The sequence below is a fragment of the Strix uralensis genome, chromosome 35 (assembly GCF_047716275.1).
Source record: "Strix uralensis isolate ZFMK-TIS-50842 chromosome 35, bStrUra1, whole genome shotgun sequence".
NCBI lineage: Eukaryota > Metazoa > Chordata > Aves > Strigiformes > Strigidae > Strix > Strix uralensis.
The window spans coordinates 1233156-1250133 of record NC_134006.1 but is presented as its reverse complement, the minus strand read 5'-3'; the positions used below and the strand labels follow the sequence as shown (position 1 = coordinate 1250133).

Genomic DNA, 16978 nt, shown 5'->3' with positions numbered 1-16978 from the left:
CATTCTCCCTGGCTGCGGTGCAGAGCACATTTCTAACATCTTGTCCTGTCCGCACCGGCCTGGGGGCCACCGCATGATCTATTTCCCGTTTAATTTGCTCAAAGTCTTGTTGCTCAGGGCCCCATTTAAAATAACTTTTCTTCTGGGTCACTTGATAGAGACGGATTACAACCAAACTAGAATCTGGGATGTACATTCTCCAAAAGCCCACAGTGCATAAGAAAGCTGGTGTTTCCTTACGTTCTGATTCCAGCTAGTGGCTCTGCTATCCCAGCGTGGGAGCAGCCAGGTGATAATGTGCTCGCCTGGACGATGGCTGAAATCCTTCCTCGTGTCTCGCAGCTCACTCAGGGATAGGGATCGAGTGATTCCCTCTGGTTCTGCCTCCTCCTGCTCTTCTCGTCCTGGTTCATCAACATCCCTTACAAAGAGAAGTGATTTTTCTTTAATATTTCTTCTTACGTACAGGAGCAGCTGGCACTGGCACGGGCTGTGTCTCTGGTCCAGCTGCGGTGCCTGTGGCCGCGGTCAGAGCAGTTGCAGTACCTGTCACCGGGGCTGAAGTGGCGGCAGCGCCTGTCGCTTTATTGTCAGATCCAGAGACTTCTCTTCCCCTCGAGGGCACGGAATAGTGTTGCCCAGGGCTCGGTAGGCGGGGGCCAGGCCCAGCACATTGCGGTCATTTTTGTCTCCCTGGAATTGTTGGCGCGACAGCATACTTTTTCCAAATGTCCTACTGGTTTCTAAGGATTTTGCACTTGTTCAGGGGTAAAATTCCAAAACACTGGAGGTGCCCACCGTCCTAGGTGCTTGTCCATGCTGTCCCACACCTCCAGCCACTCATAACTCTCCAGCCTTGGGGTACTGACACTCTTATTAAATAGTTGCTTAATACTGAACAAAACCTGAACCACATGGAGGGACACGCTGGCTCCCAGCAATAGGGTGACCGTGTTAGTGTCAACATTCCAAGGATACTCAAAATTTTCAAAATTCTCACAGGCTATTTAAGCAGCCTGGAGGAGAGGGGAAGGTGGAGGAAGGTGTGTCCCCCATGGGTCGGCTCTCCGAGAAAAGGTGAAGGGTGTCATTGTTAACCCTTTCTGCTAGATGGCCCCGAAGTACAGAGGTGACAACAGCAGCCGGACCCCTTCGTACCCCAGAGTACCCTCCCCTTGCTGGGGTCCAGTGCCAGCTCCACCACTGCACATCACTTTGGGGTCAGGCTCTTGGCTTCCTCCCGCACCATGTGGTCCTGCAAGGCACAAATCCTGCTCTCAGCACAGGACCAGGACCCACTCCCTTCGCTCCAGCCGTGTCAGCAAACAAGCACTGGTGGGGTCCCTGCAACAGTGCCAGTGCCAGCCTGCAAAGTGCCTGGCACAGGGAGGAGCTCAGACTGCCCGGCCCCCCCAGCCCAGCCTCCCAGCCCTCACCTCCAGCTTCGAGAGCTGCCCCAGCTCCTCGGCTGCCTTGAAAATCATCCGCGTGCCCTGCAGAGAGCAGAGAGACAGGAATGACCCCGGTGAGCAGCCGGGCTGGGGGTGCCATGGCCAGGCTGGGCACGTGGTGCCAGGAGCTTGCTGCAGCTCCGGGGGCTCCCCCAGCCCCCCAGGCTCCCGGGGGCCAGAGGGGTGCTCCTCAGAGAGCCCCGGGGCCACCGGCCACACCGTGGTGGTGCTGGGCTGTCAGCCCCTGTCCCAGCCCCTGAGCAAAGGGGTGTGGCTGGGGGCTTGGGGCCCCCAGGGCAGGACATCACCCTGGCATCAGGGACCTCACACCCTGCTCAGCACAAGCAGCTTGGCCCAGGGGTCCCATCCTGCTCCCTGCAGTGTCCAAGCACCCGCTTCTGCGTCCAGCAGAGCCCAGCACGGCATGGCACTGGCACCGCCTGGACAATCATAGGACATGGGGCGGGGGAGCAGAGAGCGAGCGCAGGGGGACAGTGGGCACGGGCAGGATGCGGCACGGTCCCTCTGTACCCCACGGTGCTGGCAGCCCAGCCAAACACCCCCCTGCCCCCCCGGCCCCTGCCCAGTCCCAGCCCCAGGAGGGTCCCGGCCCCTCTGCACCCCAGGGAACACCGTGGATGGGAGCCCCTGGCCGCCTTCGCCTGCCCTGGGCCGTGCCCCCCCCACGGGCAGGGGCCATGAAGCCATTCCCTGGGGCCACTGGCACGGCTCCTGGGAACGCAGCCCCACGGCACAGGCAGGTCCCACTCACCTCCCTGGTCTGGCAACCACTCACCAGGCTGAGCTCAAGCTTCCCTTCTCAAGCCCTCCAGTGTGCAACATGCAGCTGGGTAAAACTGGGGCCCAGTGGGAAAGAGCCAGCAATTCCCACCTCCTTCACCCTCCCAGCACCAGTAGCTCCAGTCCTTCCCAACAATGAGAAGCCCCAGCATCTATCCCACCCATGCCCTCATTTTGTAACCCCCCATTAACCCTGTATGGGCTCCCCCCCCAAGTTCTGTCCCATTAATCCTTCCCTTGCTCTCCCCGTCTCCCCCAGTCAGTGAACAGACTGGGAGCTGGGGACACTGGTGTCACCCAAACGCACAACAGGACAACAACTACTGAGCTGGGACCCCCCTGACCCCACAGTGCACGGGTCAAGGGACAGGAAGGAGGTGAGAGGAGGGACCAGAGCCAAGTGGGGAGCAGAAGAGCCATGTCCTCACTTCAGTGTGACGGGGCAGCTTCACCCTGCTCTGGAAGAGCACAGCAAGGGACAGTTACTGGTGGCCCCAGCAGCAGCCAGCCGTGGGTCCAGGCCCCCCACATCCCCCGGCTGTGTAGGCTCTGGCCCTGTACTCTCCTCTGGCTGTGCCCAGTTCTCCACTGGTGCCACTGGATCAGCACCAGTTCACACCTGCAAAGGCTCAGCCCAATGGGCTTGCTGGTGAACCTGTGATGAGCATGTCAGGTCTCTTCCTAAGTGGGGGCAGGCTTACTCCCCGCCTTGTTTGGAGCTGGGGAAATAGCAGCAGGGGGATGAAAGCAGCCCTCCCAGCACACTGAGCAAACTGGGGCAGGACCCAGAGTCCCCTGGGGGAGCAGGGGGCAGCCGCAGGCATTGCCCAGGCAGTGTCGGCGTCGCTCTCCCTGAAGCCAGGGTCTGGGAGGAGGCAGCCTGGACCGCCGTGGGGAGCACCCAGAGAGAGGCCCATGTGCCTGCAGAAAGCCTTTTTGGCAAGTTTTGGGGCTCAGCACACCTTGCTGAGGCCCCCCAGGCATCAGGGGAAGCAGGCTCAGAGGTCCAGGGGATCTCAGCAGCCCTGGGGCCCCCCTGCACATCCCCAGCATGGCCCAGCACCCTCGGGGTCACCTCTTCCTGAGCCCCCAGAGGCGAGACAGGTTTGTGCCCAGGATTGCCCATGCTTGGGCACCTCATCCCCACGCTGTCCCAGCCAGGCACCTGGAGGGGTGCTGAGCACCTTGGGGCAGCGTCCCCCATGCCTGCCTGGGGGTGGGTAACACCCCAGACCCACCCACGGGGCTAAACACAACGTGACACCGGCTCCCTATCCCGGGCGACACACAGAAACAGGTCACTGCCCCCATCCCGCACCCAGGCAGCCCGTCCCGGACAACACGGCACACCTCAACACAACAACAGGCCACGCAGGCAACGGCCCATCCAGACAGCACGACAGAGGAAGCACGGACAAGTCTGGACCTCCACAGCAGGCGGGTGTGGGGCCACGAGTGTGGCCATGGGGCGATGACACACATGGAGCCCACGGCTATTGACCTTCTCTGTCCCCTTGCCATGTTTTCTCAAGAGCGTTCCCTGTAGAAGCAATGTCAGAGGTTGAGTGGTGGGGTGGGGACAGCGTGGGACAGGACATGGGGGTGCAGGGCAGGGCTGGGCACGTGGGGTGGCCGCAAGCTGGCGGCAAAGACATGGCTGAGCTCCTACAGGACAGCCAGGGCCCATGGGGACTGGTCCCTGTTGGGGTGCTGGGCCCATGGGGGCTGGTCCCCACTGGAATGCAGGATGCTGCACTGATGGGAACTGGTCCCCACACTGGGATGCTGGGCTTATGGCTGGCTGATCCCTGCTGGGATAAAGGGGTGCTGAGCCCATGGGGAACTGGTCCCCACTAGCATACAGGGGGCAGGGGCTAGCTGGCACTGCGTGTGGGCATCCTCTGGTGCCCCCACACTCCCCTCCAGCTCTGGCCGACACTCACAGAGCTGGGAGGGGAGCGGGGAGAGGGCAGTTGTACTTGGGTTTGGCACATGCTGGTGCTGGGCCAGCGACAACCCCACACTGACCCAGGCCCAGCAGTGGCAAGAGAAACAGTGTAAAGTGGGGGAGCAGTGCCATGGGGGGTTCCTAACCAGCCTCCTGGGGGGCACTGAGGCACATCTGAACCAGGAGGGGGTAGCAGGGGGCTCAGCTGGCGGGGAAGCCTGTGGGAGGGACAAGCAGCAGAGTTAGGGCCAAGCAGGGGCACCAGAAGGGTTTCTTGTCCTGGAGGGAAACCGAGGCACGGGGTGACGGGTGAACAAGAGCCCCTTGAACCCCACAGAGCTGACACCACCTCGGTCCCCCAGCAGCCTCAGCAAGCTGGGACACGGGGTCCCCGTGAGGTCTGAGGGCAGGCTCAGCCCAGGCTGCCCCCAGGGCCTCTCCAAATGCTGCTGTTGGAAACAAAAGGTTTTGGGGGACATGAGATGGGCGTTTGTCCCCACAGGGACTGGCACCCAGCACCCAACCACCAGCACCCGCACCACTGCTCCTCCTCGTGAAGGTGCCTGGGGGTGGATGTGGCCCTTCCCTGGCCCCGTGGGGCATAAGCCCATGGCCACCGACTGAGCAGAAGAGGACAAGCGGTAACTGCTCAGGCAAAGCCATGCAAGGCCCCAGCAGCAATGCCGAGATGGGAACCCAGGAGCCCGGGCTCCGAGGGCTGCGCCCCCACCAGGGAAAAAGTCTCACAACTGGTACCAGCAACCTGCCCCACCACTGAGCAGCCGGGCCGGGGACTGTCACGTCCCAGCGAGATGCTGCTCTCCACAGGCAGAGAAAGTCTCTGCCCTCAGCCCCCACCACAGCTGCACCCCAGCCAGGGCCTCAAGGGGAAACTGAGGCACAAGAGCTCAGGGGAGAGCAGCCCTGACTGCCGGGCACGCGCCGCTGCCCCTGCTCGTGCCTCCAGCGGCCTCTCTCATCCCTCAGCAGAGAGGGACGATGGGGTCAGCCGGGCCTTGGCTGTCCCTGGTTACATAGCGCTGCCCCAGCACGTCCCCTCCCGCTCCATCACCAGCACTTGCACCTCCCCACATCCAGGCACCGCGAATCTGCCCAGGACCTTTCCAGCCCCTGAACCCAGCTGGGGCCGCGGGCAAGTGCCCGCCAGGAGCAAGTGCCAAGTGGGCAGCATGAGGATGGGGACCACAGAGATGGACCAAGTCGGGAGCCAGAGGAGGGCGTGGGCAGGACACGTGCAGCCACACAAGACAAAAACCGGCGAGGCCAGGACCGACACACAGCGGACAGACAGACAGACAGGGAGCTGCCGTACTTACAATCCTCTGCCATTGAGAGGCGAGCGGAGCAGTTGGAGACAACAACCGTGACGTGAGTGTTGGCCCCCGCCTCCATCCTCCCCAGCCCCAGCTGCCCCACAGCTGGGTACCAGCCCCAGCCCCCCCCCCCCCCCCCCCCCAGCCAGGAGGGGCAGCAGAGCCAGGGGTGTCCCTCACCTGACGTCTGACGTGTCACAGCAGTTGCACTGCAGGTGCCCACAGCCCCGAAGTGGCCCCATCCCAACCTGCCCGGCCCTTCGTCACCGCGGCAGGGGGCTCTGCCCCATGGGGACTCGGCTCCAGGGAGCTGGTGGACCCCCCTCAACACCTGGCTCTGACACGTAGCCCCAGGCCACCAACCCCCCAGCCACCCCGGGCAGGCTGTCCCCTGCCATAGGGACCGGCCGCAGCACGGCCCCCTCCGAGGGCTGCCTCCCCTCAGGAAAACTGCCCCACAGATCCACACGGCCACGTCACCTCTGCCCCCAGCACAGGGCCCACGGCCTCCAGAACACGGCATAGCCACGCACGGCGTGAAGGGACAGAGAGAGGGACTGGGATGGCAACGGGGGCCCAGTGGCACCAGTGTTCCTGCTGGATTTGGCCATCTCTGGCCAAGCGTGTGCAAGCCTGGACGGGAGCGAGGCAGGGCTGACCTGAGCCGGGCTCTGCGCTATGACAAGGTGCCAGTGAGGTGGCACCACTGAGCGCTGACAGGTCACCAACGCACTGTCCCTTACAGACACAGCCCGAGGAGCCCCACAGCCCCAGAAAGGTGACACAGTGGCCAGGGGCTCCAGGGACTCCAAGTAAGAGCCCGAGCCCAGCTTTGTGACAGTGACAAAAGCCACCAAGAGTGACAGGGACAGATGTGTGGCTGGCTCAGAGCCCTTGGTGTCACCCTTCCCCGCCTGACCCTGAGGGAACAGCTGCCCGGGAAGCTTCAGGGTGCATGGCTACGTGTGGGGAGGACAGACACCAGCGATGCGATACGGAGCCTCGAAGCCTGTGGGCAACCTCCTTCTGAGGAGGGACCATTCCCTGGGCTTTGCTCTGCTTCCCCAGAGCCTGTTCAGCCCACGAGCAAGGAAGAGTTCAGCCCTGCTGCTGGGACATGCCCCCCCATCCCCACAAAGCCGGTCCCTGCTCCCCAGACAACCCCAGCCCCGCAGCGAGGACGATGCGCGGTGGCTCCCCACACTCTGAGAGCCTCCCGGGTCACCTCCTGGCACAGGGCTGTGCCCACAGCTGGTGCTGATGAGCACGGCACGGGCTGGGGCCCAGCTCAGGGGCAAGGATGGAGAGGAACGGACCAGTGGTGTCCCGTCTTGGTGCCACACGGAGGTGACAGGAAGGTCTTTGGCAAAGCCAGCCAAGAGGGTGCTGGGCTGTGCTGGCACCTGGGTCAAGCACGACTTTTCTTTCCTCTGTCCCTTCCCCGGCCATGAGTTGGGGGCAGGTTTGGGGACGTCACCGAAGTCCCCACCCCCTCAGCAGCCAGTGAGGGCACCTGGCCAGCAATGTCCCACACTGGCCCCAACCAGCCACCTCTCAGCTCCAGGGTCCCCTGTCGCTGGTCCCCCTCCCCACCACTCACCGTCCGGTCAGTCAGCGGAGGCAGGACGATTGTCTTCTCCACCGTGTTCATCACCAGCTTCCAGAGCTCCTTCAGCTCCCGCTTCAGCACCGTCTTCTCGCAGATCTTGGCAGAGCGTCAGGCTGCAGCGAGGGGATGGAGCTCAAAGTCCCGGCACAGCACCCCCAATGCCACCCCTTGCGTGGTCACCCTGACCCTGGAGGTCCCCCAGACTCCTGGGGTGGGCCAGGGGCATTGGGGGGGGGTGTCCCTGTTGCCCCCACACTCACTTGCTGTCGAGGTCGATGACGGGCTGCAGGACATTGTCAGCAGTTGGTGACTGACTCACTCGGGTTTGCTGAAGGGGGGGCACTGACAAGAGCAAACGCCGCCGCCCTGTGCGCCAGCTCCCAGGTCATTACCCCTGGTACATCGGTTCGTTTTTACTTTTACATCCCCCTGACCTCCAGGCTGGGCCTGTTTATCGCCCACACGCTCACCACACTCTGCAGGGGGGTTTTACTGTTTTTCACACCACACGGTGTTACACAACGCTGCCGCAGGTTCCCAAAATCATTCTTCTAACCTCAAGGTCAGTTCACATTTTGGTAACCACCAGTTCTTAAATCCCACAGTGGGGGGACCCTGGGGTGACCCAAGAGGACACTGGGGACCGCAGGGGAACAGGTGACAACCAGAGAGGTTGTGGGGTGCTTCGTTAGCCCTAACGAGGCTGGGGGAGGGGCTTGGGGACATCCCTGTCACCGCTGCCACCCCCGTCTCCCCCCGCCAGGTCAAGTCACACACTCCATGGTGCCCGCTTGGACGCCGTCCCCTGCCGCCTGGCCACCAGCCCCAGCAGTGTCTTCCTCCTGTCCAGCAGCAAGTGTCCCTGTCCCCAACCCCGTCCCCCTGCCCCACCCCCGCTCCGCACCTTCCTGCCGCTCATCTGGGAAACGAGAGCGCCAGGTCTCAGACTCCTTGGCCACCACTCCCACCGCCCTGTCCCCATCCCCTCCCCACTGTCAGCACCCCGGGGTGACCCAAGGGACCTGAACCCCCCCTTGTGCTCCCCAAACTCCTGCCCCCCCTTTTATGTGTCCTCCATCCGCAAGATCCTCCATGAGGCTCCGCAAACTCCCACGTCCCCTCCCCACCACCATCACATCCCCCTGGATGCCTGGGTCCCCTGGCGGGGGGGGGGGGACGGGACGGGACAAGGAGGGGTCCCAGGGGGCAGGGTCCCTTGGGGGGGGGGGGCAGGGTGTCCCTGAGCCCCCTTGTCCCAGCAGGCACCTGCTACTCTCTCCAAGTGTTGGCTCAGGTCTCAAGGTCCATTGAGGGGAGTCCAGACACACCAGCACCTCCCCCGCAATAAAAGGCTCCTATGAAGCTGTCAGCCTCATTGGGGACATGGGGGACACCAGGGACATGGGGGGTAAACTTGGGACACACATGAAACACATGGAAGGACAAGGGTGGGACAGAGACACAGAAGGGATTTTATTGCCCAACTCAGCAAGTGCCCAGCTGGGACAGCCACTGCCCTGGGGGGGCCACAGGTGTCCACAGGTGTCCTTGTCCCCTGCAGGGCAGGACCAGCCCCCTCCAGGGGAATAAATGGTTTGTGGGTTAAAACCACCAGGAACAGGGACAAGGACAGGGATGGGGACAGGGACCAGGGCAGAGAAGGAATGGGGACAAGAACAGGGATGGGATGAGGACAGGGATATGGGGACAAGAACAGGGGCGGGGACAGGGACAGGATGGGGACAGGGATGGAGACATCAGGGTGGCAGAGGGCCCCCCCCAAGCGTGCCAGCGCAGGCAGCCAGCAGCAGCTGGAGGGGCGCAGGGGGGTTGGTGTCACCGTCCCCATCCCCGTCCCCATCCCCGTCCGGCCGTGTCACCCGGTTGTGCAGACGGCTGAACCGCCGGGCCCACAGGCTGCGGGGGACAGAGGGGACGCTGTGGGGGACCCCAGCATCCAGGAGGGGGAACTCCCAGGTGTCCGGGGGGGACACCCAGGCATCCGGGCACCCAGTCGGAACCAGGATGTACCAGTATGGGCGGCGCTCATCGGGGCTGAGGCTGTGCCAGAGCTGCGCCAGCTCCCGCGTGGCCGCAGTGGAGGCCAGCCCCGGGTGGGCGCTGGCACCATCGTCGGGGTGTCACCACCTCAGGACACCACTCCGCCAGTCCCCGTGTCACCCCACAGAGCTCATATCCCCCTTGGCTGTCCCCATCCTCCTGGGGTCCCCATGTCCTCCCTGGGGTCCCCACATCCCCCCTCCTCCCTGGGGTCTCCGTCCTCCTGTGGTCCCCATGTCATCACCAGGGTCCCCATGTCCTCCCTGGGGTCCCCACATCCCCCCTCCTCCCTGGGGTCTCCATCCTCCTGGGGTCCCCATGTTATCCCCACAATCCTCTCCTCTGCTCCCCATGTCCCCAGAGCCCCCACGTTGTCCCCAGGGCCCCCATATCCCCCCCGGGGTCCCCATGTCCCCCCCGGGGTCCCCATGTCCCCCCTGCTGACCCCATGTCCCCACCTCATGTAGTGTTTCCGGTTCAGACGGCAGAACATGATGAACCCGTTCACACATTTCTTCTTGGGGCGGGGGGGGGCACCCTGTCCCCGTGTGCGCGGTGTCCCTCCCATCCCCACGGCCACCCTGGGGGTCACCGGGCTGCCATCGGCCACTGCCTCCTGCGGTGACACTGCTGGGGCCTGCAGGGACAGTCGTGTCCCCTGGGGGTGACATTGGGAGGGGTGACATGGGGGAGGCGGGGGATGTGACACTAGGGGGCTGACAGTCCCCACCTGCGGGCTGAGATAGACGTCTGCGAAGAGGGCTGGGGAGGGGACAGTGACACTGAACTGGAGGGACACAGACACATTGTCAACCCCCCGGCCCCCGCAAACCTACCTCGTACCACTTCATCAGGGGGCCCTGGGGGGGGCGGCGAGGCCAGCAGGGAGGGGCTGAGCCCCAGCAGCCCCTCCCGCCCCGGGCAGGGGGTCAGGGGAACCCCCCCGTCCCAGTCCAGTGCCTCCCAGTAGGGCCCAGTAGGGCCCAGCCAGGGGCCGCTGCCCCCCCCCATCTCCTCCTCTTCCTCCTCCTCCTCCTTGTAGGGCACCAGCCGCTGCCTGGGGGGTCTGAGGGGGTCAAGGAGGGGGTCAGCACCCAGTGGTGCCCCCATCCATGTCCCCCCGCCCATCACCTACCCCCATGTGCCTCCAGCGCTCAGTCCCACCTCCACAGTGTCACTGTCACCAGGGCGGCCTGTGGAGATGGGGGGGTGTCACTGGGGGGGGTTCCCCAACTGGGAGAGGTCCCTGAATGGGCAGAGGGGCTTAGGGGTGGCGTGTAGAGCTTGAGGGGGGCGGGGGGCAAAGGACGGGGTTAGGGGGGCCCAATGGGTGGAGGGTCCCAGGGAGGATTCTCAAAAATGTGGGGTGGGGGGTCAGGGAGGGGGTCCCTGGGTGTGGGGGGGGTCCCCATTACCTGCCCCACCCTGGGCGATGCTCAGGATCCTCTGCAGGTACCGGATGTACCCCAGGACGTTCTCCAGTACCTGCGCCTGGGGAGGGGAGTCCGGGGGGTGCAGATGGGTGTGGGGGTGCAGCCCCCCTCAGCCCCCAGCCCCCCGCTAGATGTCCCCAGCACCCAGACGACCCCCAGCACCCAGATCCCCTCCCCAGTCTGCCCCTGGCAACCTGCCCCCCATCAGCCCTCTCTGAGACCCCCCCAGCACTCAGGAGCCTCCCACAGACACCCCGACACCCTGCCCTCCCCCCCAACCCCCAGCGTGTCCCCCCTCCCAAGGGTGACCCCCCCGTACCTGGGTGCGGTGCCCCCCCCCACCGCGGGGCCATGGCACCATCCGTTCCAGGTCCGGGAGCAGCGAGCGCCAGTGCCGGCAGGGGCGCCTGGGGGGGACACGGCAGGGAGGGACACAGAAGGGCGACATGGGGGGCACACGTGGGGGGACAACGGGGGGGGCACGGGAGGGACAGTGGGGGGGGCATGGGGAGGCCGCACAGGTGGGGGGTACATATCGGGGACACGGGGGGCACGGGAGGGCACCAGGGCAACACCAAAGGGGGGACACCGGAGTGGGGGCGACACGGGGGGGGCACGGGAAGGTGACACAGAGTGCCATTGCGGGGAGGCACCAGGAGAGGAAGAGGCGACACCACGGGGCACCGCGAGGGACGGCCGGGGGGCACTGCGGGGACAGCCAGGGGGTGACACGGGGTGGGGGGGACACGCGGCGGGGTGCGGTGCCTCCCCCCCCTCACCGGCGGCTGCGAGTCTGCTTCGGGCCCCGGGCGCTGCCCCCCCGCGGCGGCATCTGCCGGGGAGGGGCCAATGCCGGGGTCAAACGGCCTCGGGGGGTCAGAGCGGGGGACTCAGGCCCGGCGGAGGGCACAGAGCCGGGGCCAGGGCGAGAGGAGGGATCAGAGCCGGGCCGGGGGGAGTCGCGGGGGGTTCCCGGCCCGGGGGGTCCCAGTTCCAGAGGAGCGCTCAGAGCCGTGAGGGGCCCAGGCCAAGGAACCGCCCCTCGCCCCTCGCCCGGGATCCGCCGGCGCCAGCCCGTGGCGGGGCGTGTCCTGCGCCGGGGGGGCGGGACCATCCCGCACAAACCGCTGCCTCCGGTTGGACGAGACCGCCGCGAGGGGCGGGGCCTGCACGGGGCCGAGGCTCCGGGTGGATGAAATCTCTGCGGGGGGCGGGGCCTGCACGGGGCCGAGGCTCAGGTGGGGGCGGGGCATCGCAGAGGCGGTGCCGGGACGCTCGGCGGGACGGCACGTAGGGGGCGGAGCCAGCGCAGCTGCTCCTCGCTCTCATTGGCTGTTCAGCGCAGCTGCCCCTCGCTCTCATTGGCTGCTCCCCCTGACCGTCGCGGTTTTCCCGCCGGGTCGCACCGGGTCCGGGAGCCCCGGGACGGGCAATGGAGCCCAGGAGCAGCGGGTCGGCCCGGGAGGGTGGATCGGGCCCGGGGGGCCACGGAGGGTGACACCCAGTAGTACCGAACCGGCTTTATTGCCCCTTGGGTGGGTGAGCACAGGCCTGGCGGGGGAACACACCTCTGGGGGGCCAGAGCTGGGGAGCGGGGCTGGGCCTGAGGGGACACGGGGGAGCTGCGGCGAGCAGAGGGACACCGGGAGGGGGCCGAGGGGGACTGGGAGAGGCCTGGGGGTCCTGGGGGATCAGGACATTGGGGACCCAGCAGCACTAGAGGGACATGGGGGCACCCCAGCAGGGGCACAACAGGACTGCCAGGAAATTTGGGGACCCCAGGGGGACTCAGAGGGACAGTGAGGACCCCAGAAGGGAACACACAGGATCAGGGGGGCACTGGGTCACACCAGGGCAAGACATGGGGGACCCCAGGGGGACTTGGGAGACCCTGCAACACATTGGGGACACAGGGTGACTGGTGGGGACATTGGGGGCCATGAAGTGACCCAGGGGGACACTGGGGACCCCCGAGCAGGATGAGGGAGATCATGGGGCACACGAGGGTGACCCAGAGGGACCCCAGAGGACACTCTGGGGCTGACTCGGGGATACTGGGCATCCCGGAGGTCCCAGAGAGCATTTTGGGGACCCTGGGGTGACCCAAGAGGACACTGGGGACCGCAGGGGAACAGGTGACAACCAGAGAGGTTGTGGGGCGCTTCCTTAGCCCTAACGAGGCTGGGGGAGGGGCTTGGGGACATCCCTGTCACCGCTGCCACCCCCGTCTCCCCCCGCCAGGTCAAGTCACACACTCCATGGTGCCCGCTTGGACGCCGTCCCCTGCCGCCTGGCCACCAGCCCCAGCAGTGTCTTCCTCCTGTCCAGCAGCAAGTGTCCCTGTCCCCAACCCCGTCCCCCTGCCCCACCCCCGCTCCGCACCTTCCTGCCGCTCATCTGGGAAACGAGAGCGCCAGGTCTCAGACTCCTCGGCCACCACTCCCACCGCCCTGTCCCCATCCCCTCCCCACTGTCAGCACCCCGGGGTGACCCAAGGGACCTGAACCCCCCCTTGTGCTCCCCAAACTCCTGCCCCCCCTTTTATGTGTCCTCCATCCGCAAGATCCTCCATGAGGCTCCGCAAACTCCCACGTCCCCTCCCCACCACCATCACATCCCCCTGGATGCCTGGGTCCCTCCTGGACACCTGGGTCCCCTGGGGGGGGGGGTACAGGGTGACCTTGAGCCCCCCCTGTTTGTGCAGGCACCTGCTACTCACTGTGGGCACTGGCTGAGGCCTCAAGGCCCAAGAAGAACGGGGGGGGGGGCTGGGACACACACACCCCCCTGCTCCCCAATAAAAGGCTCCTACGAAGCTGTTGGCCCTGTTGGGGACACTGGGGACATGGTGGGGGGTGATATACACACACACACACGTCATTCCTGCAGTCTGTGGCCACCCCTCCGAACCGCGTGGTGAGTTCATTCAGTCCGTAGCTCTGGGCTCTCTCTGCCAGGGCCGTCTGTCACGGCAGGAGGGATGAGGCAGAGCCGGCTCCACCGCTGGAGGGGGGGACGTTGGACAGACACCGCAGAGGAGGGCGTGTGTCTCTGCTGCATTGGGAGCTCAGAGCGGGGGGATCCGCTGTGGTCCACGCTCACTCTGGGGGTTGAAGATGTCGATCTCGAGGAAGTTGCTGGGCACCTCTTGCTGAAACTAGTCCTGATTCACCCGTTTCTTTGTCATTAACCTGGTGATTCTCAGTATAACGCCACCACTATTAGAGACATTAACCACAGTGGAAATACGAGCTGGGCTTGGGTGCACAAGGGCCGTTGCCAACTGCCACAGAAACCATCACCCGGAAAGGTAATAATAAAGGCAAAAAACCAAACCCAACCCTCTCGAAGCCCAGAACCATTTTCAGTTCAGCTTAACATCGGTTGAAAGCTGCCTCCTGCCTCGCCCCCCCTCACCCTTCCCCCTTCCCCCCCAGCACGTTGCCCTGGGACCCTTTAACAAGCCCATGGAGAAGGTCTGTGGTCCCGGCTGGTGTCGAAGCACCACGATGCACCCGCGGCCACACGCTCTTGTGCGGCTGAAGCTGCTCTGCAGGGCACAGCAGAGCCTGCCAGTCTCTGCAGCCTTCCCACACCCTCGGAATGCGAGGGAGGGAAAGACCAGCAATGTCTTGGGTGTCAGAGGGAGTCAGACTCACCACGCCCAGAGCCCACGCGGTGCCCAGAGGACTCACTCCAACAGGACCAGCGCAGGGCAGGCGAGCGGACGGTCGGGTAACGTGCGCAGCAGGAACACCCCGTCAGAGTGGCCAAATCTTCCCTCACTTCACCCTGCAACTTTGCTTTGGGTTTAGTTCAGAGGTAATCACATTATGAATGCTCATTCTGATTGTAAACGTTTTGGAGAAAGGTTATCACGTGGCATTGGCATTGCAGTCAGAATTTAAGTGCAAAAATCATGGAAAAGTTGTGCCTCGCCAAGTAACTGCCCGAGGAGCCTCTATACAGGTTTTCAACAGCGACACAGTCACATCTCGAGTCCCAGCTGAACCCTGTGCCAGCTTTTTCAGTACTGCTGAGCTCTCGGACAGAGTACACCACCAGATAGAAGCCTAAGCGGGTTTACACCGTAGCCTCATTTAGAACCTAGAAAATAACGCTGCCTGACTGGAAGCGCTGGCTGAAGCGCCCAGCGGGCCCGGCTGGAATCCCTGCGGGAGCCCAAGGGACCACCAGCCCCCCCTGCCCCTGGCCCAGGCAGCGCTCGGCGGCCCCAGGCACACGGAGCCCCTCGGACTCGGCAGGGGTGAAAATCACCGCAGGGTTCAGAAGTCTGACTCACGGGCACAAGGCATGTGTGGAAAAACAACATCGAGATTGATCTTCAGTTTATCTCCCCTCGATTTGCCAACGTACAATTCCGGATGAACCCAGGAACCAAGGAAAAGCACAGAGCGCTCCCTCCCCGGGAGGCAAATCCTGGGGCCTCCCTCCCTCCGCCGCTGCGGCTCAGGAGCCGGTTTTTAAGCTGTGGGACCGGCGAGAGCTGAGCCGCGGCCCCGCCAGCTCCGGGGTAGCGGAGCCCTCGCCGTGTGTGACGCCCCGACAAAACCCGTCCCTCGGGGCTCTCGGAGCGCGGGGGGGGACAGGGGCTGGGCAGCAGCGGGGACAGCGAGCGGAGACCCCGCCGCGCTCCCCCGCCGCAGCCGGACAAGCCCAGCTCGGCGCCCAGCGGCTCCCGGGGGAGGGCAGCCGGCTCCCGCCGCCACGGCGACCGGCCGGGGACGAGGAAAAGCCCCGACCGAGCTGCGGGGGGCGAGGGGGCTGCGCGGAGGCGGCGGCTGGGCGGGGGGGTGCGGGGACACGGCGGGGGGGGCCGGGCCGCAGAGCCGCGTCTCCGCCGGGGCGCCGCGGGCAGGAGGCGGCACCGCGGGGTCGGACCCCCCCGCCGCCGCCACTACTCCCCTCCCGGGTGAGGCAGCGCCGCAGCTCCGAGCAGAAAAGCGGCCCCGGGACGAGCCGCTGACACCCGCCCGCCGCCTCCCGGCGAGGTCCCTCCCGGCGCCCTCACCCGCCCGCTCACCCCGAAAGTCCTCCAGGGCCCCGGGGAAGGGCCCGAACCGCTTCAGCCGCCACGGCCCGTCCATGGCGTCGCGCGGCCGGAAACAACGCGCCTCCGGTACCGCCCCCGCCCCGCCCGGCACCGCCCCCCCGCGCCCCCGGCAGCGCGGCCCGGAGCCGGCCGAGGGCTCTGGCGGGCCGGGCTGGGGCTCCCTTCCCGGGGCGGGACGGGCCTCCCCGGCCCCGGGCCCCTGCAGGACCCCTCCGAGCCCCCCCGACCCCGCGGTTCCGCGCGGGCTGACATCGCCCCCCCGCCGCCGCCGCCTCCCGCTTTGGCCGGTCGGGGCGGGGTTCCCGGTGCCCTCTCGAGACCCCCCGGGCTGCCCTCGGGCTGCTCTCGCAGCCGCTCGCTGACAGCGGATCAGCCGCCTCGGGCAGCGAACCGGCGCTTGGTGCTGAGGCTGGAAGGAGGAAAACCCCCCCTCCTGCCCCCCCATCCCCGCCCTGTGCTCCCCCCTTCGCTGGGGTAACGCCCCCACGGCCCTCTCTGCCCGGCCAGCGGATAGAGCTCGAGAGGAGCTCGGAACAGCTTCCTTGGGCCAGCGAAAACTGGGGTCACCTTCTCCCTAAACCACGTATTTACCTACCGCCTGCTTTTTCCTACTGAATCCCAGAATCCTTCAGGTTGGAAAAGCCCCTCGGGGTCATCGAGTCCAACCCTCAGCCCGACTCTACAAAGTTCTCCCCTACCCCACATCCCCCCACAGCTCATCCAAACGGCCCTTAAACACACCCAGGGATGGGGACAAAAAATGGTGAAAAAGTGCAGTCCTGCAAAATTTCTTTGATAAAAACAATTTTTAAAATCTCTGTCACTAGGAGATGCTTCCAAATCCAACAGAACTAATGCACCCCCATTCCCCACAGCAAAACATGGCACATTTCTGGGCAGACAAGAAAGGAACCCCGAGATGCTGCAGCTGTCCCTCTGCAGGACGCGGCGGCTCAGGGAGGGGACCCGGGTTCCCAGTCTCTGCTCCCAGCACAGCAGCTTCGGGCTCCCTGAGCCCAGCTGCTGCGGAGCCAGACAGCTCTGGGGGAAGGTCCGACAGCTCCTGGCTGCTCTTGCACAGCACCCAACAGAGTCCTGCTCGGCTGTTGGGTCTCATGCCGGCTGTGCCTGCAGGAGGGACGCCTGGAAGAGGCAAAAGGCCGAGCTCAGACAAGCCCCCAGCGCCAGGCCCAGCCGCAGCTCCACGGCTCCGGCTGCACCTTCTACCTCCAGCCCTGACCGACGCTGTGTCCTTGTGCCGTGGGGA

The 16978-nt window shown here is 65.3% G+C and overlaps 1 protein-coding gene across 3 annotated transcripts; it reads right to left on the bottom strand.

Annotated features, from left to right (window-relative positions):
- Positions 1-8670: 8670 nt before the first annotated feature.
- LOC141936891 (uncharacterized) lies at positions 8671-15735 on the bottom strand. 3 transcript variants are annotated; one of them, XM_074854240.1, is made up of 8 exons: positions 13514-15735; positions 10957-11044; positions 10620-10695; positions 10340-10397; positions 10041-10270; positions 9935-9966; positions 9663-9841; positions 8671-9060 (listed from the first exon to the last, which is right to left on the bottom strand). In XM_074854240.1, the coding sequence occupies exons 1-8, from the start codon at positions 13561-13563 to the stop codon at positions 8901-8903; spliced, it is 873 nt and encodes a 290-aa protein (XP_074710341.1). In that variant the 5' UTR covers positions 13564-15735; the 3' UTR covers positions 8671-8900. The 3 variants fall into 3 exon arrangements, with proteins under 3 accessions (XP_074710341.1, XP_074710338.1, XP_074710340.1); XM_074854237.1 differs by lacking the exon at positions 13514-15735 and adding an exon at positions 11417-12947; XM_074854239.1 differs by lacking the exons at positions 9935-9966; positions 13514-15735 and adding an exon at positions 11417-12947.
- Between the last annotated feature and the right edge of the window lie 1243 nt (positions 15736-16978).

What these genes read in the sequence shown, in the direction of transcription:
- LOC141936891 (XM_074854237.1), bottom strand. Translation starts at nt 11,751, where the DNA reads ATGGTCCCGCCCCCCCGGCGCAGGACACGCCCCGCCACGGGCTGGCGC. An exon ending in GGGGGGGGCACCGCACCCAG is followed by an intron (nt 10,696 to 10,956) that starts GTACGGGGGGGT and finishes TCCCCTCCCCAG; the next exon opens with GCGCAGGTACTGGAGAACGT. An exon ending in CATCGCCCAGGGTGGGGCAG is followed by an intron (nt 10,398 to 10,619) that starts GTAATGGGGACC and finishes CCATCTCCACAG; the next exon opens with GCCGCCCTGGTGACAGTGAC.